The following is an 18,630-nucleotide window of genomic DNA, read 5'->3' on the forward strand; positions in this document are numbered from 1 at the left end:
AGAAACACATTTTTGACTATGCAACCGGAAAAGTGTTTGTTGTAATAAGAACGCAATAAACAATGATGTCACATGCCACATGTATAAACTAAGGAAATTACAGAACACTAATGGCGTCAATTTCCAATTTTAGAATATGAAGAAAATATGCATACTGCCTTGCTTCGCTTAGGTTTTCAAAAACATTTGAAAATTTGAATGTTTAATTAATCAGTAATTGGTAGATATGTGGAGTGCTTAATTAAGTTTAAACAGTAATACTATTTTGAGAAATTTTGTAATGTTCGCAATTCATTGCTCAAAAGTTATTTGGAACTACAGAGGTTCTCTGAGTAGTATAACTCATAATTTATATTACATTAACTTTTAAAATAAATTTTGACTATTTAATTAGGATACACACATTAATTTTTAACAAAAATCGTACTCAAATAAATGTTTTTTTCGTTATTTTCTGTTTGTGTTTAAAAAACTATAAAAGTGTTTGAAAAATATTTATTTTAGAAAGTTACCTCACTCGAAAATTTAAAAATGGTGTAGTCTTTGTTTACAGTTTGCAATGCTTATATAAGAAAAAACGGCATCTGGACACATCAACGAACATAATGTTTTTTTGTTACCCTCCAGGGTCGGTTAACGACCTTACAAAATATCATGGGGATTGTTCGCATTGTATATATATATATATATATATATATATATATATATATATATATATATATATATATATATATATATATATATATATATATATATATATATATAGCTCTTCTAAGGAGAATTTCCATCGCGGTCATTTTTAGCACGATACCTTTTCCATACCGCTTAGCAATCTATCGAGGTGCATGCAAGAAATTGGCCAGATGTACATAAATGTAATTGATTATACAACTGGTCAGATTTGACCACTTAATCGATTTTTTCCAGGTATGGCGGGTTGTTTTTTTCTGACATCCCTTGGCGTTTTTCTACGACCTCACAAAATAGCAAGGGGGGTCGTTCGGCAAACGTTTTTTTTCTTATATAAAGCTCATATAAGGAGAATTTCACTCGAGGTCACTTTTTAGCCCACGCCGTGCGAGCAGAGGCTGACCGATAGTTTATCCATAAGGCCGATTCATTTACCCAGGTTTATGCAAAAATGAGCCAGATGTATAGAGCCAACGTTCCTTAACATTATCTTGACAATAGTCATCGTTTTTCACCAAAGCAACAATGTTTATATATGGAAAAACTGAGCCAGATGTACAGAGCCAAAATTCCTAAATATTGTTTTGAATATAGTCATCGTTCTTCGCCAAAATAACAAAATTTATATAGAGGAAATTCGGTACGGTCACTTCCAAAGTTTTTTAGCTAGCCCCGAGTGTCGGTCTACGGCCTCAGGAGTTATGAAGAAATTCCTACATGGTACATTGTTTTCGATAAATATTTCATATAAGGCGCCGGTCAGTCGAGGTCAGTTTTGACCCCTCTTCCTGGACATTGTGGCCGACCGGCACCGGCTCTCGTGTTCTATTGTCTCATGGCAGCTCATGGTAATGCCCGATCGGGCACCCGACCATTTTGCTTTATATATATATATATATATATATATATATATATATATATATATATATGAACTATTTCATTCAGATTTGATTTAGATCTACTAATCAAGGCGTATGCTATGAGATGTATACAATTTTCACGGCCAAAACTAATACAAATAATTTTCTTTTAAAATCAACATAAATACCATTGAACTACCGTGTTTTAACGAAATCATTTAAGTCTTTTATAGCATTTAGTATTGTGTTGCGTTGATTAAAAATGTATATACGATCTAATTTGGTTTTATTTTTTCGAATAGCCTATGTTATTTTAAATATGTCGGATGTTTAGCTATTTAGTTATTTCTTTGCTTTGTCACTAATATCGTTCAACGTGTAGTAAAGAACATAGCGTTTTGAGAAATAACTAATTTATAAATTATTTTTTTTCTAAACAGTTTAACATTAAAAATATATAGGCCTTTAATTTACGTGAAACGGGTTCCGCCGCCTTAAGTTAAAAGAGTAAATATTTTTGCAATAAGCTAGCGAGACATTGCGCCTGCTTGCCTAGAAAATAGTGGTTGCTATTTTCCGACAGGCATGTAATTTCTGCTTGTAGTATTCTAATTTACATTTTTATTATGACTACAACTGTTCGAACAATACGTCGTTAAAATACAACTCAAACAATTTTTGTATTTTAAAAACTTTTCTATTCCATCATGATTTAACTCATAATATAGGGGCCTATAAGCCAAGATAATCAATAAAAGTTAACCGCCCAACCCTTCCTAATCTATTTTCAGATAAGGCAAGCAATCTTTTAAACGTTATGTTAGATGTAAGTCATAGACGGGTCACATACTGGTCATGTGACCAGAGCAAGCCAATAACCTGGCCTTGACACATCTGATACATTTCAGGATGTAGCAAGTGTCCTAGAAAAGTAAACAACCAAAAGCGTTTCAGTCATGACTTGCATGATGACTTCTCACACTGTATGTTGTATAAACTGTTCTCGAAAGTTCCATTATTTCTATACCTCACTATCTGACCTACAGCTTCCGTGTTATTTAGGTAAGTTTCTATATGTTTTAGTAGCAGTAACATTTTAAAAAACCGCAACTTGCCGTAATTTTAAAAAAAATACTATAACACTTTAGATCCACGGAGCAGATGAAAAAGTGTTTACTTGTTATTGTGACTTCTGGAAACTTCACAGCTGTCTTTTACTTTCTCTAACGTGTATCAGAAACCATTTATAGTGGGGTAAATTCAGAGTATTATTAACGAACAATCCCGGTATCAGAACTCCAGTCACACCGTCTAGCAGGCCTGCGTTCTAAAGTCCATCGTTTCTGTTCACAAACTAGAGTCGAGCTTGTTTCTTCCCAACGCTAAGACCGTTTTTTAAGCAAGATTTCACATATAAATTTTTGTTTATAAATAGCTTTTTGTTTGTGTTTGATCTGTTTTGAAAGTAAGGCAGAAAACAGTGTTACTGTACTTTCAGGTAGATTGTATCTTTATATGGCCTACTCCTTGATTGAACGTTACAAAGACCAACATTAAAACTAATATAACTAGTCAAAAGTTTGTAATATATTTATTTATTTTTTGTTTAATAAACTGTATAATACAATCAGGTACGGACAATATAGGGCCTACTTAGTAAAATAAAGTTAGAGCTATATTTGGTTTCAATAAATCCGCTCACTGTAACTTCCGTAACTTTTGTTTTTATAAAAAAATCCATTAATTTTGTTATTTTTTCTCTAAGTTTAGAACACATTTGTAACATAAATCACTTCTTAATTACACATTTGAATTTCAACAATAGACCTAGTCTGCTTTTATCCACAGTAGACGTTTGATACTGTCACTTTAATGTGTAATACCTACAATGAGAGCCGTACTTCTTTCTATAAACATCCTTGTAGCACTGTCGGCTCTCCACGCTCAGGTCACTGACGTAACAGAACCGACAGACCGCGAATTTCAAGAGGCTGTCAGTCAAGAAATTCTGGCGAATATTGCTGATGCTGCTGATACCGTCTGCAAGGTTAAACATATGTTCAATAAACATGCATGAAATACAATATTTTAATATAATATAAATAAACCGGAAGTGATCGCCACTAAACTTTATCGAATATTCTTATATAACACTACGGGGGATGGCAACTCGGGATATAGACAACATTTTTAATCCATTTTAATTAATTTAAACTTTTATAATATAATAGAATCTCTTAGAAAAAAGAATTGCACACTAAGTGAACGTCAAACAAAATGTGCATAATAGTGCGGGATATTATTAGTGCTTTATAAATTCACATGCGTTGTTTGAGAAATCGGAAATAGCGTAAATTACTACTTTCGGTCAACGAAAATTACTTAAAATTTGACAGAAGGTAGAGAATTATATCTTTTACTTATATTTGAAATTTCATTATCTATCTGAAATAGTGCTCAAGTTATAGACTTTTGAAAAATTGAAATTAGAAAATGTTCCACTTCCGGTTATCGGAAATCGCTCAAAAGTCGATTCGGAACTACACATTTGATATAATACTTATATATGCAATTTCATCAACCTAGCTGTAACGGTACTCAAGTTATCGTGTTTACAGACACACATACATACACATACATACACACAGAGACATACTGACAAGATTTCGATTATTTTTGTGTGCACTATTACAATACTTTCTCCATACTTCGTATACACGAGAAAGTAAAAAGACCCAATTTTCTCTAGACATTCAACAAGATACACAATTGTTAACAGACATTAAAAATTGAACATCTATAAAATTAAACACATAACATCCCAAATGATACAATATTTTAGTGGTCATTTAATAGGATGAAAGTTAAAGTTTTTTTCTACAAAAAATAGTCGATGAGACTTCGACCGAAGCGTCATAATAGCCGAGAGGAGTGGGCATAAATTGCTATATGTAAATCCCTGAAGAGTTTTAATAATAAAACTAACCATTGTTTTATTTTCTTATAAATTATGCTTCGTCTACTTACTTTTAACATTTATTAAGGGGTTATTATGTGTTTTATTTCAAGTTAAATTGTCCGATCAGGTTAAAATGCCGATTCTGGATAAAAATCCATTTTCAAATATATTTTTAATTTCCAGTTAAATTTGAAGTTGAGGTGGTGATTTTGGTTTTGGTTTTGGTTTAGAGAAAACGACAACGCTATCAACCTAGCGCCTGTTGCATTTCTCCCTCAACGGGCCATTTATCTAGTATATATTAATTATTTTCCTAATTTAAAAAAATAATAGTTTACAATGCTTAAGTTTTTAGAAGGTTTAAAAATAATGTTTCTGGCACTAAATCTCTCTAGGCATTTAACCCCAGCCCAGAAGTCATTACTCGGTCCATCAAAAGAAGAAGTTGGTGGAGCAAGTTGTTTGAGAAAGGTCAAGGACGCTGCCAAAGACATCTGGGACAACAACGCATATTAGGCAAACGACCTTCAGTAACATTTGCTTTGGTAATACAAAATGTTTCTTACCCATTATTTTAAAACTGTTTACGCTTTGTTGTTGTAATATTATTGTAAATCTAGTGTATGGGTAATTCAAGGACTTTGAATATATGACCGATCTAGAACATTCGCAATGATTTATTGAGTGTTTAATGACGACCCTGAGATAAGAGTAAATTAATAATATACAGACACAAGTATGAACAGTGATAAAAACTCGATTGAAATGGGACAACATTAAAAATCAACGTTAAACAAACGGAAAATAACTAATATCATAGGATTTATAAAATGAATAATTGTTTTATATACAATATAAATTATTTTTCGATTTTCGATCTAGCGTCAATTTCGAATAATGTTTTTTATTTTTTCATTATTTGTAAATTTTGGCCAATTAATAAAAAGTCAAATATAAATCAAGTTTATTCTAAATTATACCAGTATAAGAGATGAAAACTACATGTTAAATACTTTGTATCTTACTACTGTAGCTTGGATTTCAATTTTGGTAGCAATTTAAGAGTTTTAACATAGCTACTACTTATTGTGAGGATTTTTGTTTAATCTGCCACAATCCAGATGACCTGATGATTAACATCACATTTATCAGCAAACAATTAACAAGAAGTTATTGTTTTACATTTCCGTATTTAATTGTTGACTTAAATCAATGTGGATGTGTCTGTTCTTCTTTCATATCATATTAGACACAAATCTCAATGCACTAATAATCAATGACAAAAATATTTTTTTTGTCAAGACCTAAAAATACTCCGTTTCTGTCGTACAACGCAGACGATAATTCATTACCTAATAGACGGTCCTAAGGACACACAAGACCTAGAGAACAAGACCAAGACACACAACGTCACGACACCTAGTATACTCAAATACTCCCAAACCCAAAAGAAACTACTTTCACTTCATAATACTTACAAAGTTTCTAAATAAAACAATGCCTTTGTTTTTAAAGATTACTAGACGACCTACTTCGAGATGTCAAATAAATGTTCATACCACCAATCAAATCTGATGATGTGTAAAAATAAGCATTTTTACTGACGGGGTCTTTTTGGTAACGTTTCAGCCGTATGTTTCCAAAACTTGGACTGATTGGTATCGCACTGGAAGAGAAGCCGGTGATAGTGGCGTGCCCAAATGTAACAAGGAGTTGGCGCAGAAGCTGACCAGCATCCAAGATGCTCTTGTCGTGCTGGGTACCATGACGGATCTAGTGACGTCAGCACAGGGATGCTCGAAGAAACCGGAAGTTTGAGATTTCTGAAATCCATTTAGCACTATTTAAGTTGGAAGGTTTTGTTTTACATTAAAAGCAAAGACAGTGACAAATATGTTGTTTTACTTTTTTTTAAATGTATATATTGTTATTTATACAGATTTTGTCGTCATTGTTTAATGCAAGCGTACCAGTCCAGCAATTTCAAGCGGTGACACCCGTCCTAGCGACGCCAATGCGCCATTTTACATATGGGGCTCCACAATTAGTCCAGATTATCGAAGCTGTTCAGTGGTCTATAGAGTTTTCATTAGGGCTAATATAGCAGTATATTAAAAGATACACGCCTTTCGCTTATTTTGAAAAAAAAAATTGGTTGCCATCAACTACGTAAAGCCCAAAGGTTATAATTTCTTTAGCTCATTCGTAAATCCAACTCTGGGTATAATTGTGACACCGCGGTCGACCCCAGCTGTGTGTATGAAGTTGAATTGTATTCGAATGTCACAAAAACTAATCACAAAACTCATTAATCGGTACGTGCGGATCCACACCGATGTGTTCGACAGATGATATGATTGCGTCATGATGTGTGACATCAGAATGTGTAGTAACCCGGATGCAAATTCCTACACAATTTTCTTCAACCGCTTACATATTAGATAAAGATTTACCTTTCGGTTTCAGGTATGCATTATAAATATTAGCGGATCATAATTTGCATATTTCTAAGAACGTTTCGCGCCTTAGAGTTTTCACAAAAGAAGAGCAGCTTTGTCCCAAACATTTCTATAGGCTTATCAACTGGAAGCAATAACCCAATGCTTACTGTAAAATGCGTTTTATTTAAATCATAAACCTATATTTGCATACGATAAACTGGTACATTTTCTTTCGAAATGATATAACACTTTTCCGGACGCCGTTTGCCCGAATGAGACAAATGTCCGAATGGGACAAATGCCCGAATGGTACAAATGCCCGAATGGAACAAATGCCCGAATGGGACAAATGCCCGAATGGATACTTGCTCGAATGGGACAAATGCCCGAAAAGAAAATTTCCAGCTCCTGGTGATAAAAATATTTTATTTTTCCTTTTATAAAAGGAGCTTTTTTATGATAATAGTTATTTCGAATTAACAATTTTTGTTCAATTATAAAAAGATAACTTAGTGTAAAATCTAATCATTGGGGTCTCCGATAGCATGACTCGGTTATTATCATTAGAAAGCTCAATATTTCAGACCATGTTTGTAATTTTGTAACATTAGTTTTTGTAGTTTTACTTAAACTGTAAGGACCCATGTACTAAAAAGGCAACCAATAAAAAACAAAACAAAATAGTAGCAAGTGGGGAGTTGAACACTTCAGCGGTTTACTTATCGTAGATCAGATTGTAATATCGGTATAGATGGATTACAAAACATATGACCTTACCTTCGGGCGTTTTTGCTGCTGTACCGTGTCAAGTGGATCTCTGGATGAAAGGATCTCATCAAGGTCTTCAACACATTGACGTGTACAGTTGTTGCTGTACCGTGTCAAGTGGATCTCTGGATAAAAGGATCTCATCAAGATCTTCAACACATTGGCGTGTACAGTTACTCGTACGATGGGGTATAAAGTATAGCCGTGCTGGTTGTTGATACTGACTGATTAGAGATACTCGAACGACTCTGGTAAGAATAAACTGGTTATATATATAATAGAAATCTAGCTTTAAAAAAAATTGCTGTTCCATTTTGAAATTATTTACAACTAACACATTGAATTAAAATCGATTTATCTAGGAAATAGGCAACGAGGAACATTAAAGTTTTATTTTCTTAATTTCAACCTTTAAAACTAGCTAAAAATTGTAACGCAATAATCAGACCGCGGTGTAGGCCTTCAGGGAAAAATAAGAATATACTTTTTATGACTTAATATATTTATGTTTTATACTGTAAAGATTACCTGTCCGTCAAAACTAAATATTGGAATTTTTCTTGTTATTTCCCCTGACAAGAAAATGAATGTTGCTATTGCACTCGGATGTTCGGCAATCTTGCTGTTGCTAAGCAACACGTTAGCCAAAGACTCGGCTACATTCGACTTAAAAACAGAGCGAGATTTAGATGAAGCTTTTAATCAAATCCTCAAGAGGTCGCTTGATGAAACTACGGCGGTATGCTTTTTGTCGTCTACATTGTTTTTAGAATATTAATATGTATTTCTTGGCAAATTTGTTGGCAAAAATAGAAAAGAAAATGTATTACGTGCTGGACTTTAAAGAACCTTAACATGGCGTTATTACAATATCGTTTCTACTTGTTTCCCTTTAATTGCAGTCTCTAATTGTAATCGGTAACGATTTATATATATATATATATATATATATATATATATATATATATATATATATATATATATATATATATATATATATATATATATATTCTGTTTTGTTGTATAAATATTTCCCTGCAGAGATCTAGAAGGGGCTGGTTCAAAAACGTTTGGGATACAATTAAGAAGCCCCTAATTACAGCTGCCGTTAACGCAGTGGTTGGCAAGAGAGATTTTCCAGGGCATAATCCGGTACGTCTGAATAGAAACAGTGAATCTACATAATTTAATAATCATCAGGTAAAACCAAAAGGACGGACACTTATCTTGGTGAGACAACTTCAAATTCAAACAACTGCTGCCTTGTAGTTTGTTCTTTTCTTTAGACAAAGGCTATGGAAGCAAATTTTAAATAAAAAGCAGGCTGAAATCGGAGTTATCGGCCTTTATAGCGCATAACAATTTGATACGTGATACTTAATTGTATTTCAGTGAATCCTGTTCAGCACTAGAACTAAGAACAAAGAAAAAGTTAAGATAAATATAAAAAAAAAAATATGTTCTTAATTAGACCTACTTGAATTAAATGCTATATTTACAGTTAAACAATAACAACGGTGGAAATGGTTGGAAATGGGGACAGAACTCCGACAAATGGAAGCAATGGAAAGAATCTGGTAAAGACAAAGTTCAAGTTGAGTAAAGTGCAGGTTCTGGTACAGAATGTAGACATGATGGTGTCTTAGAGACTGTGACAGTCCTAGTTACACCAATATAAGCGAACGTTCTAGAAAGCAAATAAAATGTATTTTTCCTCTGAAAAAATTGTTTTTTTTTAAATTTATTTATGTTGTGGAGGTATAAAAATAGAAGTTAAAAGTAAAGTGTGAACCAAATATATATGTATGACTTTACCTCAGACAGCTCTCTCTTTCTCTCTCTCTCTCTCTCTCTCTCTCTCATGATATATATATATATATATATATATATATATATATATATATATATATATATATATATAATTAACTCTAAATTATAAACAATCGATACTTACAATTAATATTCTAATGTTCAATTTTCAATTTTCTAATTGAAAAAACGTTTATGAAATGCATTATTTGAGGATTGAGATTTTAAGGGATTAGGCCTATATGCAAGGTATAATATATTTCTCGTTTTCTTTAGAAATATTACATTTATGTTGATAACTCTCATGTGTAACATTTTAAAGGAATAAATTATTGAAGTTGAAAAATTTCATAGTCAAAATTATGAAGAAATATAACATTTAGGTTAAAAACTCTCATTGGTAATTTTGAACGCTGTGGCCATGGAACGTTTCAACACGATAGAGCAATTTCTACCTAAACATTTACCATCGATTCATTTCCAGTCAAATGAAGCTTCTAATCCTTAAATACAAGCAATCGTTTACAAAAGAAAAGAGGAAGATTCACATTCGTAGGGCAAATGAAGTTGATTTCAAGTTCTTTTTTACCACAGCATTAATAAAAAGTGAGTGATCAGTTGTCTATCAAGTAGTTTTTGCTTCCTTTAATGTAAGGACAATGTTTAGTGGAATCTGTACATACTAACGACTTGAGCTGAACACAAGATCTTTGGGTAGGTAGACATTCGCTCTATCGGCCGGCCACGACTGTAGCTTTAATAACATGCCATTGAGAAATATTACATTTTAATTTTGATATTTGTTTACAAGTATTACTAACGTTTAACATCATGTATACTTGATTAAGTATATATGAAGAACTCAGTAGAAAATAATAAGTAAGTGTAATTTTATAGCTTTGTGAAAAAAATAGTTCAAAATTGTTAAAATGATATAGTACTTTTCAACAGTTTAATGAGATTAAACTTCTTCGGTATTTTTCCGATGTCCCAAAATGTGTATGGGTTGGTTTAGGGGATGTAGCATGTAACTTAAGTACTTAGCCATTCATATGCTCTGCAGCAGAGGCGTCGCGTAGCCGGGGAAAGGGGAGGGTTTGCGGACCTTACCGGGTGACACCATTTATGGGGGTAGGGGGTGACACCAAGAACTAAAAAGGTTGCAAGATATTTAGAATACATTTTTTTACCAGTTCAATGAATGGTTAATTAATTTAAAAAAATAATTTAAGTAGGCCTACATAATGACGATCGCTAAAAGGAGGAACGGGGGTAACACCATGATCTAAATATGCAAACTATAGATAAAACAATGCTACACCCAGCTTTATTAAATACCGAGTGTAGAACACTTTAAAGCTTTTACCAGGGGGGGGGGGGTGACACCAACTGCAATAAATTGCAGAGAAAGAAAATATATAGGGGGGGGGGTGACTTCATGATGTGCCGCACCGGGTGGCACCAGACCTAACGTCGCCACTGCTATGCAGGGTCCCTGCTACTTCTATGCGAGAAATGTTTATATCTTGTGCATTGCTACAATGTCTTTACAACTGTCTATACAAGTTGGTGAACAGGTATACGAGAGTATTGAGCAATGTGTAGTAGCAGTGTTATGTTTATATTTGTAAATCAAAATAAATTAATACGCTGTTCGATTGTTATACCCAGGTTGAAGACAAAACGACGATATAAATGGTTCAGAGAAATACACACAATATTGTCATTAACTCAGATTCCCTAGCATTATAACTATGTATTCTAAAAATGTAGCCTACTTTACTAGTACGTATGTTAAAACCAAAAACGTTTATCACCAGATGTTGTTTTTGTTTAAATGTATGCAAGTCGTTAAGGGAAATTTTGGATAAAAAACACAAGTAAAATAGAAGGTGAATATATTAGACCAAAAATCTCTAATAGTGTAGCTTAAATAGTTCAAAAGGGCAATAGAAAATGAGTGTACGTTATAGACGAAACCGCAAGTTTATTGAGAAAACACATGCGACGGCGTGGTCTAGCTGTAGATCGCTAAACAGCAAAACCCCAAAGGCTAGAGTTCAAATCCAGGTTCAAAACAGCAGAACGTCTCTGAGTCAACCCAGCTCGACAGGTAGGCCCTACCTAACTCACGGTAGTGAAAATAAAACAGCTAAGCATAGTGCTGACCACACTATCCCTTCATATGCCAAGGTCACATAAACAGGACTGTTAGGTTTGAACAGTGAACTTCATACAGGTACCAATGACTTTTAAATATGATTTAAGAGAAAAGGACATACATTATCAAATTGTGAAGGTTTCTGAAAAATCGGAAATAAAGTGATGTTCTTCCTTTTTATAAAATATGTTCAAAAGTTGATATAAACCTTGATATGGTATGTAAGCGTTCTATCAGAAATTGCGTCTACCTGTTTACTCAGCGACAAACAAATAGACACACAGATAGGAAGACTCGCAAATAAGATTGCATACCCGGAATTTTTACAACACAGAAATGTATAAAACGTTGAAATTAAGTAAGAATAATTTCGGGTTTTGGCAGGGGCGTAGCGAGGTTGGGGGGGGGGGGGGGCGGGGGTGCGGACCGGGTGTCACCGGGTGACACCATTTAAGGGGGTGACACCAAGGCAAAAAATAGCAAAATATATAGAGAAAAACTTCAGGGGTTTGCAAATCGAAAGTTTGAGGGGGGTGGGGGGTGCAAATCGAAAGTCTGAGGGGGGGGGGGTGCAAATCGAAAGTTGGAGGGGGGGGGTGCAAATCGAAAATTTGAAAATTTGTCCCCGGCAAGGGTCGCTACGCCTCTGGGGGGTGACACCATAAGTGCCGCACTGGGTGACACCCGACCTCGCTATGCCACTGGGTTTTGGCATGATTACTACACTTCCCTATAATTCAAGAAGAAAAAAAACAGAGCACCAACAAGCGCACACCAAAATATTTCACGAGTAGTCTTTCATCTCGAAAATTTCAACCAAACAGCGGTCTATGTACATGTGTGGTAAATAAGCATTGTACTTTGACATAACTGCATCATGATTGCGTTAATATTCAGTACAAAACCTAAATTATCGACATTATATTTCAATTGGGTTAAATACGTTTCAAAATAATTGTAACGGTACGGATTAATTTTTTTTTTTATTAAACACGTTTTTAATTGGCTGATAAAGGAAAGGCGTGGTCGGACTACAACTATCCCACAGTTAGGACACTGTATAAAAAAAAAAAAGACTATTTTAAAAAAAAAAAAATTTGACACAAACAGTTGAAATATTTTATAATGACACCAGAAACAATCTCTTAAATATATATATATATATATATATTGATATTATTTTACTATTTGTGTGTCATCTAGTTGCAACTGTAGTTTCTATTATATGCTATTTCTATTAAATACTTTTAAAACTCACAGGTGTATATTTATTTGTGAGGTAAATCGACTAAGTTTGCTATATATAAATTATGTATATATTATTATGCAACATAAATGGATGGTGTCAGATACTCTAACTATCTTTTCCCATGAGATTTGTAGCAGTTTAAAATAGCTAGAATGTTAGATCTTTTAGTCGATAATGTTATGCTTGTACTAATATATGATGGTCAGTATATAGGGCGTTTTAAAAGACGTACTTACAAAATAAGGCATCGGATCAAGATATTGGTGGAGTTTTGGATTCTAAGAAAATATAATTTTAAGCACTTACACACAATGTGTTAGCTCTAAATTATGTTGCCTGGTTTTAATGTGTTTATATATGGGGCAGGGATTTGGAGTGAAGCCTTGAGGAGTAGAGTGGGATGTTTAAATTCAAGGGAGTTATATCAGCAGTCATACAAATATATCACACTCAATATACATTTACATGTCATATCATCAGTTACACAAACACGTCAGAAACTTTGCGATGTATATATGTTTATAGGCACACACACACACATATTTACATATATATATATATATATATATATATATATATATATATATATATATATATATATATATATATATATATATATATATATATATATATATATATCACAAACATTACTCTGTAGTACTACTTATCACAAGTCAAACAAACTTACCAAAAACATTAAATTGCTTGTTAAAAAATAACATTACATCAGCCATTATAACTGAAGTGATTAATATAATCAGTGATGTAAATATATTTTTAAAATGTCATAATAATTATATTACTTCTTAATTCAGATATATGAGCAGTGACACAAATACATCACAAACATTTCATCAGACATAACATCAGACATTACATCAGCCATTACATCCGACATTACATCAGCCATTACACCTCCCCTATATCACCAACAATCTACCACAAGCTGTCTCTATAGACTTTGATCACCTCTCTATAACATCACACCTAGTCGTCAACATTTAACTGGCTGACCTTTGCTCCCGGCGTTTCTAGAAAATTCCCGCGACAACTCACTCTGTAGATAAAAGGAGCTCATCAAACTATCAAACACTTACACTAGTTGAGTACCACACTAGACCTCATCAAACTATCAAACACGTACACTAGTCGAGTCCCCCACACGATGGGGTATAAATTCTAGCATGTACTGGATGTTGACAGGGGCGTAGCGAGGGAGGGGCGGGGGGTGCGGACCGCACCGGGTGACACCATTTAGGGGGGTGACACCAAGGCAAAAAATAGCAAAATATATAGAGAAAAACTCGAGGGGGGGGGTGCAAATCGAAAGTTTGAGGGGGGGGGGGGTGCAAATCGAAAACTCGAGGGGGGGGGGGTGCAAATCGAAAGTTTGAGGGGGGGTGCAAATCAAAAATTTGAGTTTGTCCCTGGGAAGGGTCTCTATGCCTCTGGGGGGGTGACACCATTAAGTGCCGCACCGGGTGACACCCGACCTCGCTACGCCACTGGATGTTGATACACTCTGACCAGCGAATCACGGTCGTGTTGCAGTAAACAGGTAAGTTTGTGGTATTGTATGGTAAACTATATAGACAATCCATGGTCAATTTTATATTATTGATAAACTATACAGACAAGCTATGGTCAACTTTATATTATTGATACATTTTCTTTAAAGTTTAGCTTAAAAGTATTAGGTTACTATTTTCAACTTGGCTATCCATGAGGTAAGATAAATTATAGTTCTTCTACATTTCTTACCTGGGCATATGAAGGGGCATATGAAGGGATACTATTGTCAGTACTATGCCCAGCAGTAAATAATTTCACTATCGTGAGTCAGTTACCTACACTTCTTGAGTAAAGAAAGATGTGTCTATTTAGACACCAATATAGCATTTTTGGGAAACCGACAAATATTTGATACTTGGCGTTTCAAATATGGCGTTTCAAATATTCTAATGTAACTACCTCCTCAACCAGAGGGTTACCTAATATGTTAAATCCTAATTATAATCCTAAATATAACATTCACGAGGTCAGTAGATATTTTACATGAACAACACTCTGTGAAGATCTTCTTTAAACTATTACCTCAATATAATGTGTGGTCAGGGAATATTTACACTTTTTTTTGTGATTTTTCCCCAGGAAGATTTCAGAAAATGAACACCCCCATTCTAATCGCTTTTGCCGCTTCCTTGGTGCTGCTTAGCTATACATCAGCTAGGAGCGTGGATGGATTGGACTCGGAGTTGAAACGAGCTTTTGACGAGGTGTTTTCTCAAAATCTCAAGAGGGCATTCGATGAGACCACTTCGGTAATGATTGTTCAATGATATTATATTATATATATATATATATATATATATATATATATATATATATATATATATATATATATATATATATATATATATATTTTAATATATATATGGACCATCTGCTAACTCTATTCAGTACAAATAGCCTCACTCGAGACGTTAGGGTTAGTGATCGAGCGCTTTACCACCACACAACAAAGTCTCACATTATTTTTTTACAGCTATTCCTAAATAAATCTCTATGGCGCTTATTAACAGGTCTAATACAAACAGTAGTTCCAGCTACTAACATTTGTTTTTTTCTACTTGCAGGCATTGGATGGGTCAAAACGTTCTGGGGATCTACAACGCCGTGGTTTCTGGAAAAATCTCTGGAACGGCATCAAGACGGTGTGGAACGAGAACAAAGGTGCCATCATCGACTCAGCTATTGGTTATGTGAAAACTCTAAAGAAAGAAGACCAGCTTCCTGTAGAGACAGAAGGCGACGATGGAAACAACGACGAGGGTGATGAAGAGGATTAGGACGATGAAGAGAGTGAAAAGGAGTTTATTGAATTCCTACAAATCGTGAATGGTCAATAGAAAGAAAAAATCTTTGCTTCAATTTACAAAATGTTGCGGTTTTTAAATTTTAAATTTGAAGGATCAAAAAATAGTTGATGTAAGTCGACTTTTGTTTGGAGTTTGTAACAAACGTTTGAAATAAATTAAATCATACACACTTGAAATATGTTGTCGGTTTGATATGTCTGTGCGTAGCACATATTGTATACGAGGATACTTAAATACAACCATAGAGTCATTATATTTTTTACACATTTTTATATATATTGACAACAAAAATGACGATGTTCGAATTCATATTTTTTTAAAATATTATCACAAACTATTTTAACTCTAAATTTATTAAAAACGTTGCAATTTCAAACTGTATCGAACGGTAGACGTATTATCAAGGGGGAGGGGGAAAGAGATGGGTGAGGGGGGGGGGGGGCTCCGCCCGCAGAGATGCACCGAAAACACATGCAATTTTAAGTTTTCCACTGTTTTTACACCTCAGTACATCATATACGGAGTATAGGGGACTTGTTTTAACTGGGTAAAAATTATGAATCCAGATTTATTAAAATCTGCTAGGCGTATGAAGAGATAGTCTGGTAAGCGTTAAGACCAGCCGCCTTTTCTTTACCTAACAAGAGTTAGGTGTTCTTCAGAACTGAAAGTACACTGTGTACACGATTTTGTCATCTTAAGGATGGATGTACGTATGTAAAGGTTAGATCGATTCAAATATTCGCCTCTGATGTTCACAGGTTAACTGGTTTACATAAGGCTTCATTACATCAAATTAGTGTCACAATGGGGTCGAGTCAGTAAAGCTCATGGTTGCTAAACCGAAAAGTCTCGAGTTCGAACCCTCGGGTAGATGAGGCTCGTTAGCTGGGGACAGCAACTCTTCTAGGAGAGACAACTCCAAAATCAAACAATTGCTGCCTTGTAGTTTGTTCTTGGTTGGACAAAGGCTATGGAAGAAAATCGAAAAAGAAAGCAGGCTGAAATCAGTGTCAACGGCCTAAATGGCGCATAACCAGTTGACACGTATACTTAAATGTGTTGGAGGGGGATCCCTTCTAATATAAAAATTAAGAATGAAGAAGAAGAAAAAAAGTGTCACTGTAGCTAAGTTCAAAATAAGTTTACATTATGCTTCTCTATTGTTTACTGGTTTACGCAATGCTAATCGTTTAATAATTATTTAGTGTGCACACATAGATAAGGAGAATCATTCTAAAGTGATTTAAAGTGAGATACATACAAAAGAAGCATATCCGTTTTCAGTGTTAAGCTGTGGAATTGAAAAGATTCGTTAAAGGAATAGTGTTTTATTTTTTACTTTCTCGTATACAGAGTATACATGAAATAATGTAATATTGCACAAAAATCACAAAAATTTGACAGTTTTCACTGTTTTACTTTTCAGTACTTCAACATCAACGGACTTATTTTAATCGGCCAAAAATTCTGAATCCAGATATATCAAAATTTCGGCGTTTTACGCGTAATCGAGTAGGTAAAACTGGACTTGACAATTCTGTGTGTGTGTGGGGGGGGGGGTGGGGGTGTGTGGGGGTGTGGGTAGGTGTGTGTGTGCATGTGGTTGTGTGTGGGGGTGTGGGGTGTGTGTGTGTGTGTGTGTAAACACGATAACTTTAGTAACGTTACAGATAAGTTGATGAAATTTCATATATAAGTATTATATCAAAGTATTATATCAAAGTTGTAGTTCTGTATCAGCTTTTTAGCAATTTCCGATTACCGGAAGTGGGACTTATTGTACTTTTTATTTTATCAAAAGCATATAACTTTAGTACTGTTTCAGATGGATAAACAAAATTTCACATGTAAATAAAAGATCAAATTTTCAGACTTCTCCTCAATTTTTGAGTAATTTCAATTGACCAGAAGTAGTAATTAACGCTATTTCCGGTTTCTCAAAAAAACGCATATGAATTTATAAAAAACTAATAATAGTATTATACAAATATTGTTCTCTTGGTAAGCAATTCTTTTTTTTTTACGATATTCTACTCTATTTTAAAAAGTTTAAGTATTTAAAATGGAGTTCCTATCCCCTTTTGTTTGTATAAGAATATTCAAGAAAGTTTAGGGGAGATCACTCCCGGTTTATTTACGATATTCTTCTTTATTTTAAAAAGTTTAAGTAATTAAAAATGAATTAAAAATCATGTCTTTGTCACGATATATAAGAAAGTGTAGGGGAGATTACTCCCGGTTTTTTTTCTACGATATTCTATTCTATTTTTAAAAAGTTTACGTATTTAAAAGTTGATGTCTATATCCTGAGTTGCCATCCTCGTTGTGTCATATAAGAATATTCGAGAAAGATTATTGGAGATATATACCGCTATATTTTCTTTGAATTGAATATTATTTCAAGGAAAACAAAGTATTGACTTATTGTCTCAGTTTTTAAATAAGAGACTCAAAATTTGTAGGTATTCATCCATATTTTTTTAAAATTTTGGACATAATTTCAGCATGTAGTAAATTTATGTAAACAAACAAAAAAAAAAAAAAAAAAAAAAAAAGTAAATTTATGTAAAATATACCGGGAGTGATCTCCCCTAAACTTTCTCGAATATTCTTATAAAAAATTAACAGGGGATGGGAACTCGGGCTATAGACATGATTTTTAATCCATTTTAAATACTTAAAGTTTTAAAAATAGAATAAAATCTCGTAGACAAATTAATTGCACACCAAGTGAACGCCAAATAAAAAAGCGCATAATAGTGCGCAATATTATTAGTACTTTTAAAATTTACATTAGTTTTTTGAGAAATC

The 18,630-nt window shown here is 33.8% G+C and overlaps 3 protein-coding genes across 6 annotated transcripts; all 3 read left to right on the plus strand.

Moving 5' to 3' along the window:
* The first annotated feature begins 2,497 nt into the window (after window positions 1-2,497).
* On the plus strand, window positions 2,498-6,386 carry LOC131930886 (uncharacterized). Of its 3 annotated transcripts, none has more exons than XM_059287548.1 (4): window positions 2,498-2,612; window positions 3,476-3,597; window positions 4,905-5,054; window positions 6,139-6,386. In XM_059287548.1, the coding sequence occupies exons 1-4, from the start codon at window positions 2,507-2,509 to the stop codon at window positions 6,325-6,327; spliced, it is 567 nt and encodes a 188-aa protein (XP_059143531.1). In that variant the 5' UTR covers window positions 2,498-2,506; the 3' UTR covers window positions 6,328-6,386. The 3 variants fall into 3 exon arrangements, with proteins under 3 accessions (XP_059143531.1, XP_059143532.1, XP_059143533.1); XM_059287549.1 differs by having other exon boundaries at window positions 2,502-2,612; window positions 3,399-3,597; XM_059287550.1 differs by having other exon boundaries at window positions 2,586-2,612; window positions 3,402-3,597.
* A 1,504-nt stretch (window positions 6,387-7,890) lies between these two features.
* Window positions 7,891-9,443, plus strand: LOC131930885 (uncharacterized). The gene is made up of 4 exons (XM_059287547.1): window positions 7,891-7,969; window positions 8,299-8,457; window positions 8,760-8,870; window positions 9,220-9,443. Exons 2-4 carry the CDS (start codon window positions 8,302-8,304, stop codon window positions 9,319-9,321), a joined length of 369 nt encoding a protein of 122 aa, XP_059143530.1. The 5' UTR covers window positions 7,891-7,969; window positions 8,299-8,301; the 3' UTR covers window positions 9,322-9,443.
* A 4,928-nt stretch (window positions 9,444-14,371) lies between these two features.
* LOC131930894 (uncharacterized) lies at window positions 14,372-15,986 on the plus strand. 2 transcript variants are annotated; one of them, XM_059287554.1, is made up of 3 exons: window positions 14,372-14,495; window positions 15,089-15,258; window positions 15,574-15,986. In XM_059287554.1, the coding sequence occupies exons 2-3, from the start codon at window positions 15,103-15,105 to the stop codon at window positions 15,784-15,786; spliced, it is 369 nt and encodes a 122-aa protein (XP_059143537.1). In that variant the 5' UTR covers window positions 14,372-14,495; window positions 15,089-15,102; the 3' UTR covers window positions 15,787-15,986. The 2 variants fall into 2 exon arrangements, with proteins under 2 accessions (XP_059143537.1, XP_059143539.1); XM_059287556.1 differs by having other exon boundaries at window positions 14,444-14,495; window positions 15,093-15,258.
* The last annotated feature ends 2,644 nt before the right edge of the window (window positions 15,987-18,630 follow it).

This window comes from Physella acuta, unplaced genomic scaffold (genome assembly GCF_028476545.2).
Source record: "Physella acuta isolate Inbredline_101_S28 unplaced genomic scaffold, ASM2847654v3 ptg001864l, whole genome shotgun sequence".
Lineage (NCBI taxonomy): Eukaryota > Metazoa > Mollusca > Gastropoda > Physidae > Physella > Physella acuta.